We start from the raw sequence: 19429 nt of genomic DNA, 5'->3' as shown, positions 1-19429 counted from the left end.
CCACTTGTTTAACGGTTGAAAATTTGGACCATTGGTGCCCAAACTCTTGCATGACGCCACTGTATCAGCTCCACAGCAGAGCATAGATGTGAAGATTAAAAAAGGCAATAAACTCAACACTGTGTCCACACACACACAGAGATGATGATGATGATGATGATGAATGAATGAAGGGGCGTGGCCTCAGGATGAGTCGCCCTCATGAGCCGCTCTTGACACACATAATAAAATACAAGGTCAGGAGGTCGGGTCTCTCCGCTCCACTCAGGTCAATTAGATGAATAACATTTCAGTGGCGTGGTGTTAACTCAGGCTGCCATCTTAATAAATAATCTGTTTCTCTAACATCTGATTATTATGATTGGCTTCTATTCAGCTTTTCAGTTTATTCAAAAGGTGTTACTGTAGGTCGAGGATCCGTTTGTACCACACCAAGCTGCATGGGAAAAATCTTCTCTTTTATATGGACCTGGCTTTGTGCACAGGGTTCGGGGGGTGGGGTGGGCATTGTCACGTTAAAACAGGAAAGGCCAAACCCAAACTGTTGCCACAGTGTTGGAAAAAACTGACTATTGTTTTCCAATATCACTGAAAACCTTTGAACTGAGGAGCAAAGCTTTTGGAGTGATATCCTGTAAAAAGTTTCAGGTGTTTGTGTTTCTCAGGTTTCAGCTTTCTCCCATGATGCAGTGGGACAGCAGCAGGTTTAGAGAACATATTAAATCATGATGTTAGTGACTAAAAACTAAAAAGTAATTTATCAGCTGGCCGATAAATTGGCTGATTTGAGTCTTTCTCAGACAAATCGGCAGCACATTAAGAGACGAAATGAGGATTATTTTGTGTCTTTAAACTTTGCAGGTGAACTGTTTGATTTAATTTAGAAATGATGTCCCTTGCATTGGTTGATCAGCTGTAGAAAAATAATGTCAGCATATGTATTTTTATTCATTTTATTCACATTTTCAAAGAGTTACCACACTGCTTCAATGAGGCCAGTCAAAGTAATAAAAGTTTTTTTTCTGTTATTGTTTTTTTTTTGTTCATGTTTTATTTATTGAAGGTTTTCATAATAAAAGACAAGGAAATTGAGGGAGAACTATTCCAAAATGATAATTAAAACAATTCACTGAGTATAATATAACAGTTCCCTCACACATACAGTATGTAATATCACCTGCTACTTCCAGGCTATTATTGTTTCTAGGGAAAATATTATATAAATGAAATGAAACAGTTTTTTTTATTGTTAAACAGTAAAATGTTGAAGGTCACAAGTGTTTGACCCATATTTGAGGGACCATTGTTAAACACATGTTTATGTAAATGCTTCCACAAGAGTAAAGTAATCAGGTTGGTAGGATTCATCCTCTGGGAACCATGAATATCTGAGAAAGGCTATAAATCCTAGAAGATATTTATCTTTAGAACAAATCATTTCTGCTTCCTCATTGTGGGTTATTCACGCACTTAGCAACTTCTTCTTTTTCAGTAAATTTCTACTGTTTCATGTAAGTTTGCCTGTAAATCTATGTAATGACGTGTCATGTTCTGTCATTGCGATTAAGTGCTGAACGATGCCTTCACGTGTCCGTTGTTATCACAAGTTTACGTACTTGTTGTGTCTTCTGTCTTTGTTTCTATCTGAGGTTTTTGCAGATTTACAGTAACAGCTCGCTGCGTTCGTCACCGTTATCACATGTTGGTGTTAAAACAGCGAACAGATAAGACGGGTTTGATGTGCACAGGGCGGGAGACACAATAATTGATAAGTCTGCGTGGGAGGATGAGGACATCAAACCAGTGTGAGAAACAGATGATGTCATTTACTGACAGAGGAAGTGACTCCTCCATTGTCATCCTGTGAATAATAATAATACTAAATATATATAAAGAATAAAAGCTTTAACTGTTTTGCAGCAGCAGCAGACATATTAGTTTGCATTTCTGAGTCTGACAGTCGCTGTGATTTCAATCTGTGACCTCTTCTGGTCTGACAGTGAGACTGTGGTGACTGAGGCGGAGATAACATCGCAAGATACAGGAAGCGGCGGGGCAATCTGGTGGAGTTGGTTTCCTTTTGTGGTTTCTCACTTCTGCTGCTGCTGGTGTCAGATGAGTTCAGCAACAATTCAACTCTCTGTCTGCGAGAGGAAGTTGCTGCTCAGCTCTATAGCTCAGGGTCCCCTCCACTCAAATAGCTCAAAGTCTATTCTGTATAGGATAAACTATCACCTTGTATTCCTTAAGCTATCTCAAATGTGTGAAATATTGAATAATTTCACTCCTTATTGAAACATTTAGACACCATTGACCCAAAAAAAGACATAAACAGGCCTAAAAGTTTGCAAATAACACCAGGTAAGTTACATTTTTTAAATAGGATTTGATGTTTTTAGAAGCAAAAAATGATAATAATCAATTAAAGTGCAAGCATCCCACTATTGTCTGTTAGTTTCTCTGTAGAGGAATTCAAATCTGTGCAACAAACATCAAGATAAATTCACAATTATCTCAGTTTGTTTAGTTATTGTTTCCGTTTTCAGCCCGCTGTGAGATAAAAAAAAAAAAAAAAAAAAAAAGCCTCTTTTTTCTTTTTCTTTTTTTTTCATTCATTACTCACACATGATGTCACCACAGGCAGCGCCGGCTCGTCCATTAAGAAGACACCAACACCCACAAACTCAGCCGCGGTGACTAATGTGCTTATAAGAAACTGGAGCTGCTGCTGCTCTAGTCTACACTACACCCTGTCTGAAGGAGTAGATACAGTATAGGTGGGAGGTAAAAAAAATAAAAACTCCTCTCCGCTGTGTCACTGCTATTTTTGTCCTGTAGATGTGATCACCGCTGTATTCCTGACATTTCACATGCATCTGCCTGATATTTGGCTGGTGACCTTTCACAGCCGCTGACAGTTGTGTGTTAGTAATAATAAGGGGGAGTGGGTGTGTTTGGTGTCGCACAAAATAACACAACACAACACAATACAGATGCACCTTTTCTTGGATATTATATTATTATTATGAAGTGTGCGGTGACACAAAGGTGCAGCAACACTCTACAAATCAGACAACCTACTGCTGCTGCATTCATTCTTCAAAATGTGTTCATATAAGTTGATTTGCACTGGAGAATGATGTGTAATCTTGTGTTTGCAGCCAGTGCACTGTGAGTTAGTGTGTGTGTGTTTGTGTTGTTGCACAGAGAGACTTGGCAGTGTTGTGTGGCATTCAGCACCTGCTGGCTAGGACTGAATTAGCAGATAATTTAACCACAGAGAACACAGTGAGTTCCCTCTCCCACTGTTTGACACATAAACATTTCTATAACATGTGGATAATTGTGACAACTGGGAACAGGAAATAATGGTTTTTCTTCGTCTTTTGCTTTATTTTGTTTTAATTTTTCAGTTCCTCATTACTATTTTCAATCACTACTTGCAAAAACATGACATCAGGCCATGTTTATCTACAAATGGCTCAAACATCATTGAAAGGAATGATAAAAAGCAATATTTTTTAATCAGTTATTTAAGTTTTACATGTTATACAATAGGAAATGCAGGTCAAATGAACTTGTTTAATTCAACTCTGTGTTTTTTTAGCTTTTAAGAGACGTCTTTGTATACACGTTTAGCTTCTGCACATGCTTTGTATATCTCAGCATATGTAGGTAAATGTGTGTTTGCATGTAAATATCTTTGTGTTTTGCAGCATGCCATAAGTATTTATATTTACAATATGTTATTTATTTTAGGTGCAAACAAATCAATAAGAAGGATAAATTGGGAGGATTTTCTTCTTGGAATTAAAATAATTGGGTTATGTGGAACATTAATAAGCTTTAAAATAAATTAGAAATCAAAATAAATCAGCTTAATTAAAAAAAAAGGTGGTTTAATTAACACACAGTGACGTAATCCCTCTTACTACCCTCTGTGTTTATTATTAACCCTTTATATAGCCCATATATTTTGTCTTTAGAATAAAAAAATGGGAATAATCAATTAAAGTGCAACAACTTTATTGACAACAAGAAGTTAGATGAAATAAGTGTAGGCTATACAACATTAATACACAACCAAACCATCATAAATACGCCAGGGGTTGACAGCAAGATAGAAAAAACATACATTTAAATAAATATTTTGTAAAGCTTTCAAAGATCATACGTTTTAACAGCTGTTTTATTCTCACAATCACAGAGGGAGGAGATATTTAGACTCATGTATGTAAAATTTGGATAAAATAATTAACAAATTAATCTGAGATCTGAGATCTGAGAATTTAGTTTTTTTTATCATATTCAGTGTAGCCAAACAAAACATTTTTCCAGCATAAAGCTTTTGTTGTTAGTGGTGGTTTGTTTAATTAACACACAGTGTTAATTACTCTCTCTTAGTATTTATAATTAACCCTTTATTTACCGTATATGTAGCCTATAAATGCCTGAGTCAGAGAAGCGGCGCCATCCATCACGTCACGTTGCTGGACCCCGAAACGGTTAAAAATGTTACCGACGGTGTTGTTGCGCGTGCACATACCGACATCCAGTCAGAGTGGGATCGGGAGCGCGCGCGAGAGAGGAGCCGCACCGGGAGCGCGAGGCAGAAACAGAAGAGATCAGACGGTCGGTGCACGAGAGAGGGAGACGGACCACACAAAGTCCCCGGCGATAAGAAGAAGGAGAAGAAAAAAAAAAAACACAGACGTGAAGCTTTTTTGGCGTCGGTGTCGGTGGTTTCTTCTCCTGTTGTGGACTAAAACGATACGAGGAAGTTTTTATTTTTATTTTATTTTTTATATATTTTTTACCAGCACGTATTCGGACGGGCAGACAGGGTCAAGAAACGCTGCCGCTGCTGTCCTGACTGTCCACCATGTCGGGGAGCAGGGAGGAGGAGAGGAGGAAACTGGCCGACATCATCAACCACTGGAACGCCAACCGGCTCGACCTGTTCGAGATCAGCCGGCCCACAGAGGTAGGAGACCGGCCGCACTGGGCAGGAGAGGCCGCGGACTGGCTCTCTCTGGGCAGGCCCCTCCTCTCCTCTCCTCCTCTCTCCTCTCTGTCTGCTTTCTTTTTTTTTATTTTCTATGTGTGTGTGTTTGGGGGGAAAGAGCCGTAAATAAAGCTAGCTGCTTTAGGAGTTCGGATATCCCGAGATAAGGCTGTGGTTTACCCGGGTTTACTCCTCGGTGGTGGTAACTCCCGTGGAAGTCCATTGAAAAATCTGCTTATTTACCACACCATACATTATCCTTTTAAGATACCTCTTATTTTAAAAAATAAATGTATATTTAAAAATATTTTTTCACTTTCTGCACTATTAAAAACTTATTTAACTATGTAGTAAAAAAAAAGGTGAAATCTTTTATTTTTAAACGTTAATATTGAAGCTAGCTGCTAGCTACCGCCCACAACTGTTGTGTGTAATATTAGCAGGTTGCAGGGATAAATAATAAGAATCATTAAAAAAAAAGTTGACACTTTATGGATGAGAAATAGAGCCGAAATTGAAGTGAAAACCACCAGATTTAATTTAATATCCCGTGTTGTATTCTGAGGAAACGTGTAAGTGCGCGATAAGGGAGCTAATGCTGAATTGCTACAGATTTTGAATGGAGTTTCGGCGCTAGCTTAGTTAGCTGGCTAGTTAGCTACCTAGCACATTTACCTGTGGAGCAAAGCAAACAAACATGAACCTGCTTGTGTTGTGTTGTGTTAAGTGGAAGATGGCTAATAATCATGTAGCCTAGATAAATATATATTTATTGTCATTGCATAAAAGCACAACGAAATTTCGTTTGTAGTAGGCTGCCACATCAAAAAGCAGGGCATATAACAGGGCATAAATACAGTTATTAAAAATACTAAATAATGCACAATAAAACATAAATAAATGAGCAATACACAAGTATGTTGCACTTGTCTATCTAGCTGTATTGCACTTTAAGGTACTGTTCATCAGGTGAGTGTTATGTGTGTTTATGTTGAGGGAGGGAATCCACAGCAATGGGAAAGAAGCTGTTTTTGAGTCTGACACATTTACACAACAGGAGGAGAAGCTACAGTTGTAATGTGGCTAGTTAGCTGTGTCAGTGTGTTGGTTGTGCAGCAGCAGCAGCAGTAGCAGCGGTGGTGGTGATGATGATGATGGTGGTGGTGCCTGCAATGGCTGACAAGCCCAGTAGCAACACGGTGAGGTGGTTTGTTTGATACGCAGGGCAAATAGATAAAAGCTTAAAGTATTAGCAACAAGCTGTGTGTGTGTGTGTGAATGCTAACAGCAGGTATAAGGCACAGGAGGATGCCATTGGCTCACAAGAAACACAACACAACAACACAACACACAATCTCCCCGTCAAGTGCAGTGTAGTGTAGTGACCATCATCGTGTCATGCTGTAATTGTCCTTGCTTGTTTGACCAGCAATAATTTGACCCCTGCTGCAACAACACATTGTGGAGCTCAACGTGCACTAACTAAATTGCCAGCTCGGACTCTTGACTTGTTAATGCTGTTGTTTACTAATGAAAACATGAAAAAGAAAAGAAAGGAAGTCCTTCCCCTGCAGGCAGGCGTCAGGGCTCGGTCATGTTTCTCCTGCTTAACAAGTTAGTCAATATCCGTCCGGCCTTACTACCTTTTTAACTGGTGCATCTCATGGCTAAGTAGGTTTGATTTACAGCCACGACTGTGTGTGTGTGTGTGTGTGTGTCAGCTGCAGTGTGTTTTAGGCGGGCAGCCCCCACCACCACCTCTTCTTCTCCTTGGGTGTAAAAGAAGGGAGGGGTCACTCACAGCCTAGGGGTCCCCTCTCCTCCTCTTCTTGAGCCGATTAATTTACCAGGATTGAAGCCGTTGGTTGTTGTGGCCCATGGTTTGTGAAGACAAGTGCACAACACAAACACAACCATAGTCTCTCTCCGTTCAGCTCAGCGAAGAAATGATTAACCCACCCCGGTCCACAAGTAACTCTTCACGCTGTACAAGGAGCAGCGAGGAGTTTAGTCCAGCAGCAGTAGTAGTAGTCGTCGTAGTAGTAGTAGTGGTGGTACATGATTAAATGTAGGCAGATGCATGGCCTTCCTCGCCACGCCACACCCTCCCCATATGTCAGCTGGTCGAGCCCCCAGGCTGCACAAGTGTCCTTCACACTGTCTAGACTGCTGCTCCACTCCTGAGTGTGTGTGACTGTTCATACATACGAAACATACTGTACTTTAAATTCAACCTACAGTATGAACCATGACTGATTTTTATATATTTATTTATTTTAAGGTGTTATTCCCCTGCTATCTGATAATGGAAACATGTTTTTATTTCGGACCAAACTGCCACTGAGAGCGGTGAGATCATTCGTGTGATGAGATTAGCCATGGATGGCTGATTAGTCTGGAGCAAAGGTTCTCAAACTTTTTAATCTTGCAACCCAAACTGAATAAGTCCTGCTGTGGGGCTTAATGTGCCGGGGCCTCATTATAACATAACAGGTACTCGCGTCACGTGGGGAGACTCACAGCAGCAGCACCAGCAGCAGCAGCAGCAGCAGCAGGCGGCAAAGATATGGAGCTTTTTTTTTTGTTGGTGCAATCGCACAAATTGTTTTTTTTTTTTTTGTTGCTTGGATAAAACAAAAGATGGTGGAACTGGGAAAGTTTGCTTTTATCAGTTTTTTTCTGTGATGAAAAAGAAAATTGAAATGTGGCAGGGAATAAATGTACAACAGGAAGAAATTGAAAAACCTAGATTAATCGAAAAGCGAAAAGAAGATGACAGCCATTATTGAATTACTGATAGAGATATTGTTAACGATAATAGAAATAACAAATCAACACTTTAAAATAACTACTTCCCAGTCTGTATGCCAACAAATAAAGGTAAACAGGTTGTCAAGTGCTTCAGATCCTATAATAGAAATTAATGAATGAATAAATAACTAGAAAAATAAATATAAGATAGATCAAAAAGTATAACTATAGCAAGGATCTGAGAAAACCAAGAAGAGAAAATGAATAAATAACAAAAATAAATCTCTATATCCTCATGAAAATAGACAATAGATACAGTACTTGTATTAGTTTCTTGTTTATGCTTTAATTAAAAGTGACCATGAGTGGTGATGTGCCATGAAAAGATTATCGGACAGACGTGTTTTGATGAGATGCATTTTGGGAAGCTTATTGTTGGCTGTCATTGTTTTAATACCTGTGAATGTAACCTCTGTTTTAATCTGGATCAGAGCTTTGTCATTCACAGTGTGGTGGTGGCGGGCGGCGATAAATAAATAAACACATCAGCGCCTAAATATGGATGTTTTCAGAGAAGAGAAGATGCTGCACTCTTTTTATTTTTATTTTGTCTGTTTCTTTTCTTTTTTAGGATTGTCAGCTCAGCTTCTGCAGAAATCCTCCCAAAAAAACCACAGTATATAGTGTTTTATGTGCACAAGAGTTTTGAGTGTTGACAGATGATAGATATCCAGCAGTTTCCTTGTGCTTGGAAAGTTGTGCGTGAGGTAGAAGTTGTTGTCCCAAATATAACTTGTGACATATAAACAAGCAGAGTAGGGATGTCACGATTAGCCTACTTGTTTTCACAATTAATCGTGGTATTAAACGCCACAATTATTTAATCATAAAGATTCCTAAATACCGTCACTTTCCCAAAAAGATGATGTTGGAACCATATTGGCAGATGTGCACAAAAGTAAAGGTAAATGCACAGATACTGGTCCATTTACCTAACGTAACAGTGAATTGGTAGGAATTTAAATGTAAGCGTGTCATTTTTAATAAAAAAAAATAGCAAAACAAAACAAAAAACGATTAAAATGAACACAAATATTTGGTATAAACGACAATTTATGACCTGAATATTTCAAACATTTCCCCGGGGGATTAAGAATTGGTCATATATTAATAGTTACTTGAAATATTTTGTGTAAACAATGAGTAATGTAGTTATATTTTGACTATATTTGATTTTACACATTCATAGTGTTGTGAAATTAATTAGGCTAATGCATAATAATCGTGATAATCGTAGTACCGTGATTATTTCTCTGACAATAATCGTACCACGAAAATCTATAATCGTGACATCCCTAAAGCAGAGTGGATCCAAGGAGACGTTATATTATAAATTATATAAATTCTGAACCAGCTCCAGTTCCAGTTTATGAATCATCTTCGACTCCGCATGCAGACCATCTGTTTACAAACTCTGCTACATGGTGTGAAACTAAACAAGACATAAACAAATGTTTCTGGAGCCACAACATATCTCGAACATGACGCGCACACACTGACACACACACTGTTCAGGACGAGCAGACCTTGTGTACACTGTGTGTGTGTGTGTGTGAGTCTAGATAAAAGAGCAGTTGATGATGTGTATCAGTCACTTGACACATGTATAAACTCCCAGCGAGCGCTCGGCCCCTGTCACGTCCCCACAAACACAATTAGAGGTTGTAATTAGCAGGTAGCCGCTATTTAAGACAGTAATTATCACATTGTTGGATCCAGCAGGTCTGATTGTTTACAGTGTTACAGTGTTTTTTTTTGCTCAGTGAGGCTGGAGATTTAAATGATGATGTTAGGTTCCTGGAGAACTGTGTGTGTGTGTGTGTGTGAGTGCTGAATCATGTAAAACAGGTTTTGTCTTATTATCAGGTTTTGTCTTGAGGCGACGCAAAGTGAAACTTACTGAACAGTGTTTTTTTTTGTGTGTGTGTGATGAAGGTACATTTCTAACGCTCCTCCTTCGCCTCTTCCTTGGAGTTCTCGCTTTTTTCTCAGACCCACTTGTAGTTTTAAAGGGATACTTCACCCCATAATCGATAATTCACCAATCATCTACTCACCGTCATGCCAAGGAAGGGTTTGGAGAACTTTCAGAGTCATCAAAACGCTTTAGGAGTTCCAGGGGGGGTCCGGCTGGTGACGGGTTTTGGTATAACGTTGGCGGATAGAGTTCACTTTTGAATCGTCCAAAACACACTATGAAACATCCAGATACCTCCATACTGCTCGTCTGTACTGACCCAATTGTCCTGAAGCCGCCACATGGAAAAGGTGTTCGGAAAAAATTAATGTGATCTCTGTTTTTATCTTTGTTGTAGCAGTAGCTCCCAGTGGCTCTGTTGATGTTTGTGTGTGAGGCTTCGCTGCATGTCAGGCCATAGATTACTGACTGAGAGGATCCCGTAGCGGGGCGTCCGTCTGCAGGAGCTTAAACAGACAGAAAAAAAAGCATTAGACCTAAATTTAACTTTTTAAAAAAGAAATAAATGTCTTTATAGAGCTTTAAAGCTGCAGCAGAGAGGAAGTGTTGCATACCTTTTTTGTTGTTGTTGCTTTTCGTCACTTTGGTCCAGTGTTTTTTTGGCTTATGGCTCGAACCTGCATCGAATGTTGCTTCCTGAAAGCAGCTGATGATGATGACATGGTAATAACTTTGAAAGCCTCGGTGGCTTTGCTTGTAATTGCAATCGGCTGTGACAGAATGACGAGAGTCATGTGAGGGTGAAGTGTTAAACCACCTCCTCCTCCTGCAAAGGAGCTGTGCTGCAAAACGGCCGTTAAAGGCGACATATGATGCACATTTCACTGCTTTTGCTTACAGCTGTGTGAGTTTTGAACACCTACAGATTCGTTCTGCACGATTTTCAGCTCCAAAAACTCCTTGTCTTGTACGAATGTCAAGAAAAATCCAGATTTCAACCACGCATTCTTGTTTACCTCGCCTTGTTAAATGCATACAGGTCGGCTTTACAAACATGGCCAGCTACAAGTGCTTCTGTATGAGTCTGACCTACGGTTTTCATCTTCTTTGGGGAAGGAAAACAGTTGTGATTTTCCCTTTAGATGCCGGTTGGGGTGCAGGCGGCATCGTGTGTTGGGCAGATCCCTTGCAGTTTGGGCGTTCGTCCGGACGGTAAAACCTGACGTCAGTTTTTTCGCAAATCTCGCGGAGGAGATCTCGAGCGTTCAGAGAGACTGGAAAACACGTGAAATGTCATTGGTGGATTACGGCAGGACTCATAGCTGCAGAGGAAAAACATTGAGATGCATCGTATAATCAAATCAAACCGAATCGTAGACTGGTGAATCGTAATCTAATTGCATCGTGAGGCCGGTGGAGGAGGATGTCGTGCACATGCATCTGTAGTTTTAACATACTTTACCGAGTTTATACCTACTATGATGAGTTCTTAGTGCGTGGTGTTTCTTCCCAGGCAGCAGCGCCCCGTCGTTTCTGCAGCACGTGGTTAAAGGAGAGAGAGGAAAGTCTGACAAACAGAGCTGCTCTCTAACTTTGGCTGGAGGATGATGAACGGGTGCAGGTTAAGAGTGACCACACATCTGGTCAGCGGCTTCCTCACTGCTGAGTTGCAAAAACTCTCAGAAACGTGTTGTTGCTTTCGCTCCATGTAGGGGAAAAAAACCAGATGATGGGATATTTCACACAGTCAGAACTTTAAAAAAACAACACACAGAGATTCAAACTGTAATTTTTCTTTTTTTCTCATCATAATTAAGCTCCTAGCGAGTCGGAGGTGAAAGGTATTTTACTAGCAGGAAGCTCATATCCACCTCCTTCTCCCATGAGGGATGTGAACGCAGCAGCAGCGACTCGCTGTCGTGACATCAGCGACCGCTCCCTCCATTTTTTTTTCTCTTTTCCTCTGCTGCACGGGAAGCAGGAAACGGCGCAGGAAGTGTGTGGTGTGTGGAGATAGTGTGTTTCCTGCGGTTTAGGTGGAATGATTGTTTTTTTTTTTTTTTAGTCTGATGTGAGATGTGAGATTTTTCTTTTTTTTTTCCTTTTATTTCACCACCAGCTATTTCCAGGTTGTAGGGTTTATCCCTGCACACAGTTAGGCCTACTTATATGATTTTACTGGTTTGTACATCCTTCATCTTTTATTTGTAGATGTTATTAGGTGCATTGCATTAGATATACTTAACCTGACTCTCCGGCTGATGGCACTGAGAAACTCTTATGCCTGTTTTTTTTTTTTAAGCCAATCCAGCAAATTAAATACCAGACGGATCAATACACTTCATCACATTGATGGTAATGCAATAATATAAAAAGCCTGAGCAGATATAAAGCAGAGCAGCTCATCGTTTCCTCTGTTTAAACAGCACGCGACATTTTATTACTGCAGTTTGTTTTATTTACTTTATATTTTCTAATAGTTTCGGCTATAATTTATACCATGAAATGATATTTTTTGAGTGATGCAACCTGTTTTTTTCTCTTTAGCAATGAATCTTCTTATCATTTCACTAGTTTAATCAATGTATTGGAATAAAATAGGAGAGAAAAGTAAATTTTGTTTGACCTTTTGTCCCAAAGAGCACGGCAAAGAAAAAGCAACTTCACTGTCACTAAAGAGTGTTTGTTTTTACTTGAAATCATTAAAGCCAATGCTGAGTGAGACCAGCTAATCAATGCCGGATTGACTGATCGTTGCAGCTCTGCAATGTATAGTTTTATCTGATTAGTTTTCACTTTACATCAGCAAAGAAACCAGGCGAAGCTTATAGGATCTCTGTAAATGTTTTGGTCTTTAGTCGACCACGACGGGTCAAAGGTAAAGAGAGAAAGAGAAAGAAAGTGAGTTGTATTTGTTTTGTTTCATTGGTTCTTGATGCTTTGGCAACATAGTTTTCGTAACATTCATGCCAATAAAGCGAATTTGAATTGAATGGAAATTGAATTGAGAGAGAGAGAGAGATATAGTGTCGTCTGGTGTTCACCTGGTTCAGGCGGTTGCTCGTAGCGGCGGTGTTGGGCGGAGGCAGCGTGTTTGGCAGCAGTTGGTCGCCTGGTTAACAGATCTGCTGGCCTCAGCCACAACTACAATACCACACACACACACACACACACACACACACACACACACACACACACACACACACACACACACACACACACACACACACACACACACACACACACACACTAGCTGACAGCTCTGTACATTTATCTGTTTGCATTGTCCCACCGCTGGCTGCCTCTCTCTCTCTGCTGCCGCTCCCTCATCGTGTCACATGGCCGCTGGCTGGCTGCGTCACCATGGTAACGCTGTAGCTGTGATGATGACTACTGGATGTACGACAGATAATTTGGGTTTTGGTTTTGGTTTGGTGGTCTGATGCTGAGGTGAACAGGGCTCATCCAGGTGTTGCTGTGTGCGTCCAGATGTTGTGGATGAATCTCATTATTTTCTACCTGCCTGTGTTTTTTTTTTTTACTTTTCTAACAGCAGCAGCACTGAACACGCCTCCGGTCATTTTCTAAGGTGTTCACTTGTTATTATGGATTCTTTTCTACCTCTCTCTCACATTATTATTATTTTTTAGACTTATTCCAAGTCAATCGGGACAAATACGTCCAAATCACATGAATACACAGGGCTGGGTATCGCTACTGAATTGATTTGATTCCGATTCACAAGGTCCAGATGTGATTCGATATTGATTCATTTAGAGATTTTTCAGTTGTTTTTTCTTTTTTAACAAACAGACAAATCACACACAGAACAAGACAAACAAACCAAACAAAAAAACAAATTGCCCATTTTAGCAGCCAGGTATGAGTCAACTAGAGAATATAACATCAAAATGTAAAGTTCCAAAGACCTTACAGAAAAAAGAGAACAACTCTTTCTTTACCTGATAAGAGAGTAATTCATGGTTACAAAACAAAACAGAACAAAATAAAACAGAAAAACAAAGAAAGAAAGAAAAAAAGAGACGTTTTTTCAGAGATTTATGTTTATATTAAATTGACCTGAAAAAGCTGCTAGGAAGTAAACAGTGCAACAATCAATGCAATAGTGTACATTAAAAGAGGATTTTTATGAATCGATAACAGATCTTTCAAATGAAGATTGATATGAATTGGAAAATCGATTCTTTAAACCCAGCCCTATGAATGAATATATATATGTATTTTTTTATGATTAATACTTTATTGCTCTGTAGACATGTGGAGGAGCTGTAGTACGTGTGGTTGTGATGAAGATCTCCTCAGCACTTACACAGACACACACACACAAAATGACTTTTTTATGGACTTTATTATAGACTTTTACTCTCGTCTCTCGCTGTGTGAAACCAAACGGAGACAGGAGGAGGAGAAGGATCGGGATGATCTAATTTCAGCATCACTTCATCAGCTGCTGTTATCACACAACAACAACAACACCAACAACACACCCAGTGAGCGGCTGTTTGTTTGCACAGATTGGGTCCTGATGTAGTCGCACTAGAGAAAAGCTGCTGTCTGCACGTGTCTGTGTGTCTTGGGGAGACTCCTGAGGCTCCGCTGCTGCTGCTGCTCTGTAGTGTGTTCGTTTGTTAGTACAGTACTGTTCAGTTCAGTCGGTAGTCAGTCTTGTTATTGTGTTGTTTTTCTGCTGCACCACGTCCTGCTTTACTGGTAGAGTTTGTTTTTCTCACACAAAGCAGATTTCCTGGACTGACTCATAACGTAACTTAACAGTGAGAAAAGATGCATGAATAACTAGTTAGTGGGATGTGAATGGACAAAAGGAGCTTATCGGCTTTCTGCAAGAGTGTAAACACACTCAGAGCAGGTGCGAGGCTCGTATCAGGAGCAGTTTTAGTCAGGATTTCTTGCGTTTTTCTTAACTCTACTTTTTAACCAGCAGTTTGTGTGTTTCTTTTTACTTTTCTAAAGAAGCTGCACACGTACAGTTACATGCAAATGGTTGGGAACCCCTGGTCAAAGCTTCTGTTAATGTGAACAGTTCAGCAAGTGGAAGATGAAATGATTGCCAAAAGGCATAAAGTTACACATGACACATTCCCTTTTCACCAATATACATTTTTTTCATTTATTTTCATCTTTTACATTTTCAAAAAGACAGAAAAGGAAAAGGTTTGGTCATCCTGCATACCTAGTAGCCCCCTCCTTTGGAAACTATCACAGCTTTAGTAAATATCTTGTCTGATACCTTGGTCAAAGTTATCTGAGAGCTCAAGTCTCCTGGGTTTCCCATTCTTTTGCAGGCTGCTGCTTTTCTAAAACTGTAGAAAACAAAAATAAAACACTGATATTGCTTAAAATATTGCAAAAGAGTGTTTCATGTTTAACTTTCTGCCTTTTGGAGATCATTTCATCTTCCGCGTCGTCCCTGTTGCTGCTTTATTTCCTCCTACATGAAGCTGTAAATGTGTTGCATGTCACATTTCATGGCCAAACGGTGGTGGCCGGGTAGCTGGGTGGGTGGGTGTGTCCTGCAGACCAGGCATCGCTCTCCACCAGCAGCAGCAGCGTGCCGTTTCATTAAGAAGCCGGGGGGCAAAAGTTCACAACCTGCAGACTGTGTAGCGGCTCCAGCTGCTGAGTTATGGCGCCCATCTCCGTGACACACATAGAACCAGATGGATGGATGTGATTGGATGTGATTGGATCGCTGTAACCTTGTTGTTGCAGCTCATCGCCGTTCGCTTCAGTCCTCCGCGTTTTCTCACAGCGGTGGTTTAAACATTAAGCAGATTGCATTTTATTTCCCTCCGTGGACACGTTGTCATATTCATATCAGGACTTTGAAAGGAATATGCAAGAGAATGCATCTATTCTGCAGAAAGAACCAGGCGGATTTGGAGGAAAGCGCTGATTTTTATCATAAAATTGCCACTAATTTCTCGTTAAACTATGACCTTACTACTTTATTCTCATAATATTATGACATTATTCTCATAGAACTATGACTTTATTACTTTATTCTTGTAATATGATGACTTTATTCTTGTAAAACTATGACTTTATTACTTTATTCTCGTAATATTATGACTTTATTCTCGTTAAACTATGACATTATTACTTTATCCTTGTAAGATTATGACTTCATTACTTTATTCTTGTAAAATTATGACTTTTTTCTTGTAATATGATGACTTTATTCTCGTAAAACTATGATTTTATTACTTCTTGTAAAATTATGACTTTATTCTCGAAGTCTTCAGATTATTATTTTGTCTTGTGGTAGCAGCTTCTCACATGTGATAATTTTATCCTTCTCTGTTTCATATTTGGCAGTAAATTGAATATATCTTGAGCCTCCAGGACGTTATTCCGCACTGTTTTCTGACATTTACAGTCACTTTGTTCATCAAGACGAATCATCCATAATAAAAGATAATCATGAGCCACAGCCCCGGTGTTGTTTAAAAAAAAAAAAGTTGTTGTGGCGCCGCTTCATGCCGGGGTAAAACATAAAAAAACAAGCTGGAGCTCATGTTCTCCACATCGTCTGTGCACCGACCGACCGTCCGTCCGTGGCCGAATCTAATCTGTGTCCAGTCACATCGCTCACTGTATCCGCTGTAATTGATGCAGCCGGCCTCGCTCTATTGGCTGCTGCCCGTTAAAGAGAAGGATGGGGGGTCAGAGCTGGACAGGCCGCCGCTGTTTATTTATCACCCCGCCGCCATTTATTTCCTGCATGTTTGGAGACTGGTCCACTCCAGGGCGAGTGTTTTATCTGACTCAGGATGAGCTGATATCAGTTAGAGCTACAACAATTAATCGATTAATCGCACAATAATCGATTTATTAAATGAATCGTTGACTATTTTGATAATCGAATAATCATTTTGAGTAGTTTTTTAAGAAAAAAAAAAGTCAAAATTATCTGATTTCAGCTTCTTCAATGTAAATATTTCTGGTTTCTTTGTTCCTTTATGACAATAAACTGAGTCTCTCTTTGGTTTGTGGACAAAAAAAGAGATTTGAGGATGTCATCTTGTGGTTTTGCACCATTTTTTAACATTATTGACCAAACAACTAATCGATTAATCGTTTGAATAGTCTACAGATTAATCGATAATGGAATAGTTGCAGCCCTAATATCAGTGCATGTGAGAAACGGAGGCTTTTGGACTTGATCTTTTATTATTTGACTTAATACTGTAATTGATTGTTTGTGTGTTAGGAGTGAATTAAAAATGATTGACAGCTGCAGCTCTCAGTCTTTGCATAAACACAAATAATTACAGGTAATTTTCATTTTTCTGCATGTTTGATCAAGCCCTCACGTTAGCTCCTATGGTGACCTTCTGTGTAGACACAACGTTCAGATGCTGAGTGCTGCAAAACAGGATGCAACCGCAAATTTATAGACTCCCGCCAGGATAAAAAAGTGTTTAAAGCTGTAAAATATGTTTCAAAAAGTGCTGCGTTGTGGAGTTTCCCCAGTTTACACAAACCTGCATTCCTCCGATTCTTATTTACACATTTGTTTACGCAGGGAAATGTATCCAATAATTGATCGTTGTTGTGATTTACAGCTTTTTTTTTTACAGCCTTGAATTAAACTCGGCGAGTCTCCGCTCCAGAAATCTGATCGATTATATGTTAAAGAAGCAGCTGCTGGAATAACACATCAGCATGGTTTCACTGTGTTGCAGTTAGTTTCAATGTGTGTTGCAGTGTGTTTCAGTGTGTGTGTGTGTGTGTGTGTGTGTGTGTGTGTTGAAAGGATCCAAGTGGGTGATGTGTCATAGTTTTCTTTCACGGTTTCCTGCCGTTCCTGGAATTCCTGGAATGCAGATGGATGCCGCTCGGAGCTGAACACCGAGGGTTCAGGTAACCGGAGAGATTCAGCCACAGGGAATATTAGTAAAAAAAAAAAACCTGAATGAAATGGAAGAAATGTTTTTTTTTGTTAAAGGGATAGTTCAACATGTTGGCAAATTGGCCCATTGCCATAATCTCTTCAGTCTTAGAAGTAGGTTCGTTACCTTTAATTGTCGGTGCAAGCTATTTTTAGAACGGCGGAGCAGAGCCGTGAGCTGCTCAGAGCTACGCTACGGAGGCTCATGGGATTTCTTGGTTTCCCTCATCAAACTCATCATCAAATACACAATCCAGCAACTCCAAAACGCTCTGGTGGACAAGTTGTGACCTGCACATTCACCACGCTATGAGATAATAACAGAACGTTACCAGACAGAGTTGTTTTAGAGGGAAATACAGAGACTGCTTGCTGAAAAACTGTCCATGATGTGAACGCACATCAGCTGTTTTGCATGTATTTACCTCTAAAACAACTCTGTCTGGTAACGTTCTGTTATTATCTCATAGCGTGGCGAATGTGCAGGTCACAACTTGTCCACCAGAGCGTTTTGGAGTTGTTGGATTGTGTATTTGATGAGTTTGATGAGGGAAACCAAGAAATCCCATGAGCCTCCGTAGCGTAGCTCTGAGCAGCTCATGGCTCTGCTCCGCCGTTCTAAAAATAGCTTGCACCGACAATTAAAGGTAACGAACATACTCCTAAAACTATAGGGATTATGGCAATGGGGCCAATTTGCCAAAATGTTGAACTATCTCTTTAAACTTTCAGAGAAACATGGGTGGAGGCCGTTCTCTCTTGATAAATTAGGAGGGGGAGAAAGAAAAGGCGTGGGATGTTTTTTGGGAAAGTCGTGGAAGAAGTCATGGAATTCACATTAAGGCCACAGCGGGAGTTTCTCTCTCTCTCTTCCTCTCTCTCTCTCTCTCTCTCTCTGTCCGTTCGTTGGTTGGGAAGCACCTGTGGTTGATAATCTCGCTCCCTCTCTCTCTCTCTTCGCATTCCTTCGCCGTGATTTGGCCTCTCATCTCTCTTTTCTCTCTTCCCTCTTGTTCTAAAACAAGCAGTGTATTGTGTGTGCTCAGCAGAGCAGCCCGCCCTCAAAGCTGCTGCATCTACGTGAGTGAGTGTGTGTTAGTGTGTGTTAGTGTGTTTGTCCCAGCCAGCCTGTCAGACCGTGTTAATCCCCTCAGAGGCCCGGCTCACCCCCCCACCCCCCCACCCCCACCGGCGCTCCCTCCCTCTGTATTTGCCCTCCTCCTCCTCCATCCAGCTGATATGTTCTCCCACCTGTCACTCACAAGCCGATCGCTCCACTCCCCGTGGGCCAATCGCTTCCAGAGGTAAACTAGTACCAACCAACTAACCCCCCCCTCCCCCCTCCCCCCTCCCCCTCTCCCCCCTCCCCCCTCTGTGACCTCGCAGGATCAGACAGTCAGGGGTCACTGCCGCCGATAACGACGACCGACCTACGATGACCAGGACTAGTAGCTCGTCACCAGCTCCCATGGTGCTTTGCTTTTGCAGCAGATCAATGTCTTAAGTCATGGCCCAACTCGCAAGGAGGGAAACGGTGTGTGTGTGTAATCACCCGGAGTAAAACCCATTGTTTGCCACTTGTTGGCTCTTTAACATGAGGTCAGAGCGAGGTGGAGGTGGAGGTGGAGGTGGAGGAGGAGCTGCAGACACAGGACTCAGAACCGTCCACACAAATACAGATTTTTTTGAATCCGCATAAGTATTTTATTGGTTCGGGGTCTTGTCCAGACGTAAACAGCGTTTTCGAGGGGTGAAACCTGTA

The 19429-nt window shown here is 40.6% G+C and overlaps 2 protein-coding genes across 10 annotated transcripts in view; both read left to right on the top strand.

Annotated features, from left to right (window-relative positions):
• Nucleotides 1-19429, top strand: part of vgll2a (vestigial-like family member 2a) — a 261801-nt gene that overhangs the window by 54724 nt on the left and 187648 nt on the right. The gene's annotated exons all lie outside the window — the stretch shown is intronic.
• Nucleotides 4649-19429, top strand: part of afdna (afadin, adherens junction formation factor a) — a 129717-nt gene continuing 114936 nt past the window's right edge. For all 9 annotated transcript variants that reach the window (XM_084000675.1, XM_084000680.1, XM_084000673.1 and 6 more), the window contains exon 1: nucleotides 4649-4984. In XM_084000675.1, the coding sequence (XP_083856801.1) occupies nucleotides 4883-4984 (102 nt within the window). In that variant the 5' untranslated portion in view covers nucleotides 4649-4882. The remainder of the gene's footprint in view (nucleotides 4985-19429) is intronic.

Source organism: Trachurus trachurus, assembly GCF_905171665.1.
Source record: "Trachurus trachurus genome assembly, chromosome: 24".
NCBI classification, from domain to species: Eukaryota; Metazoa; Chordata; class Actinopteri; order Carangiformes; family Carangidae; genus Trachurus; species Trachurus trachurus.
Note: the sequence above shows the minus strand (reverse complement) of the source record. Positions and strands in the feature narration are given on the sequence as shown.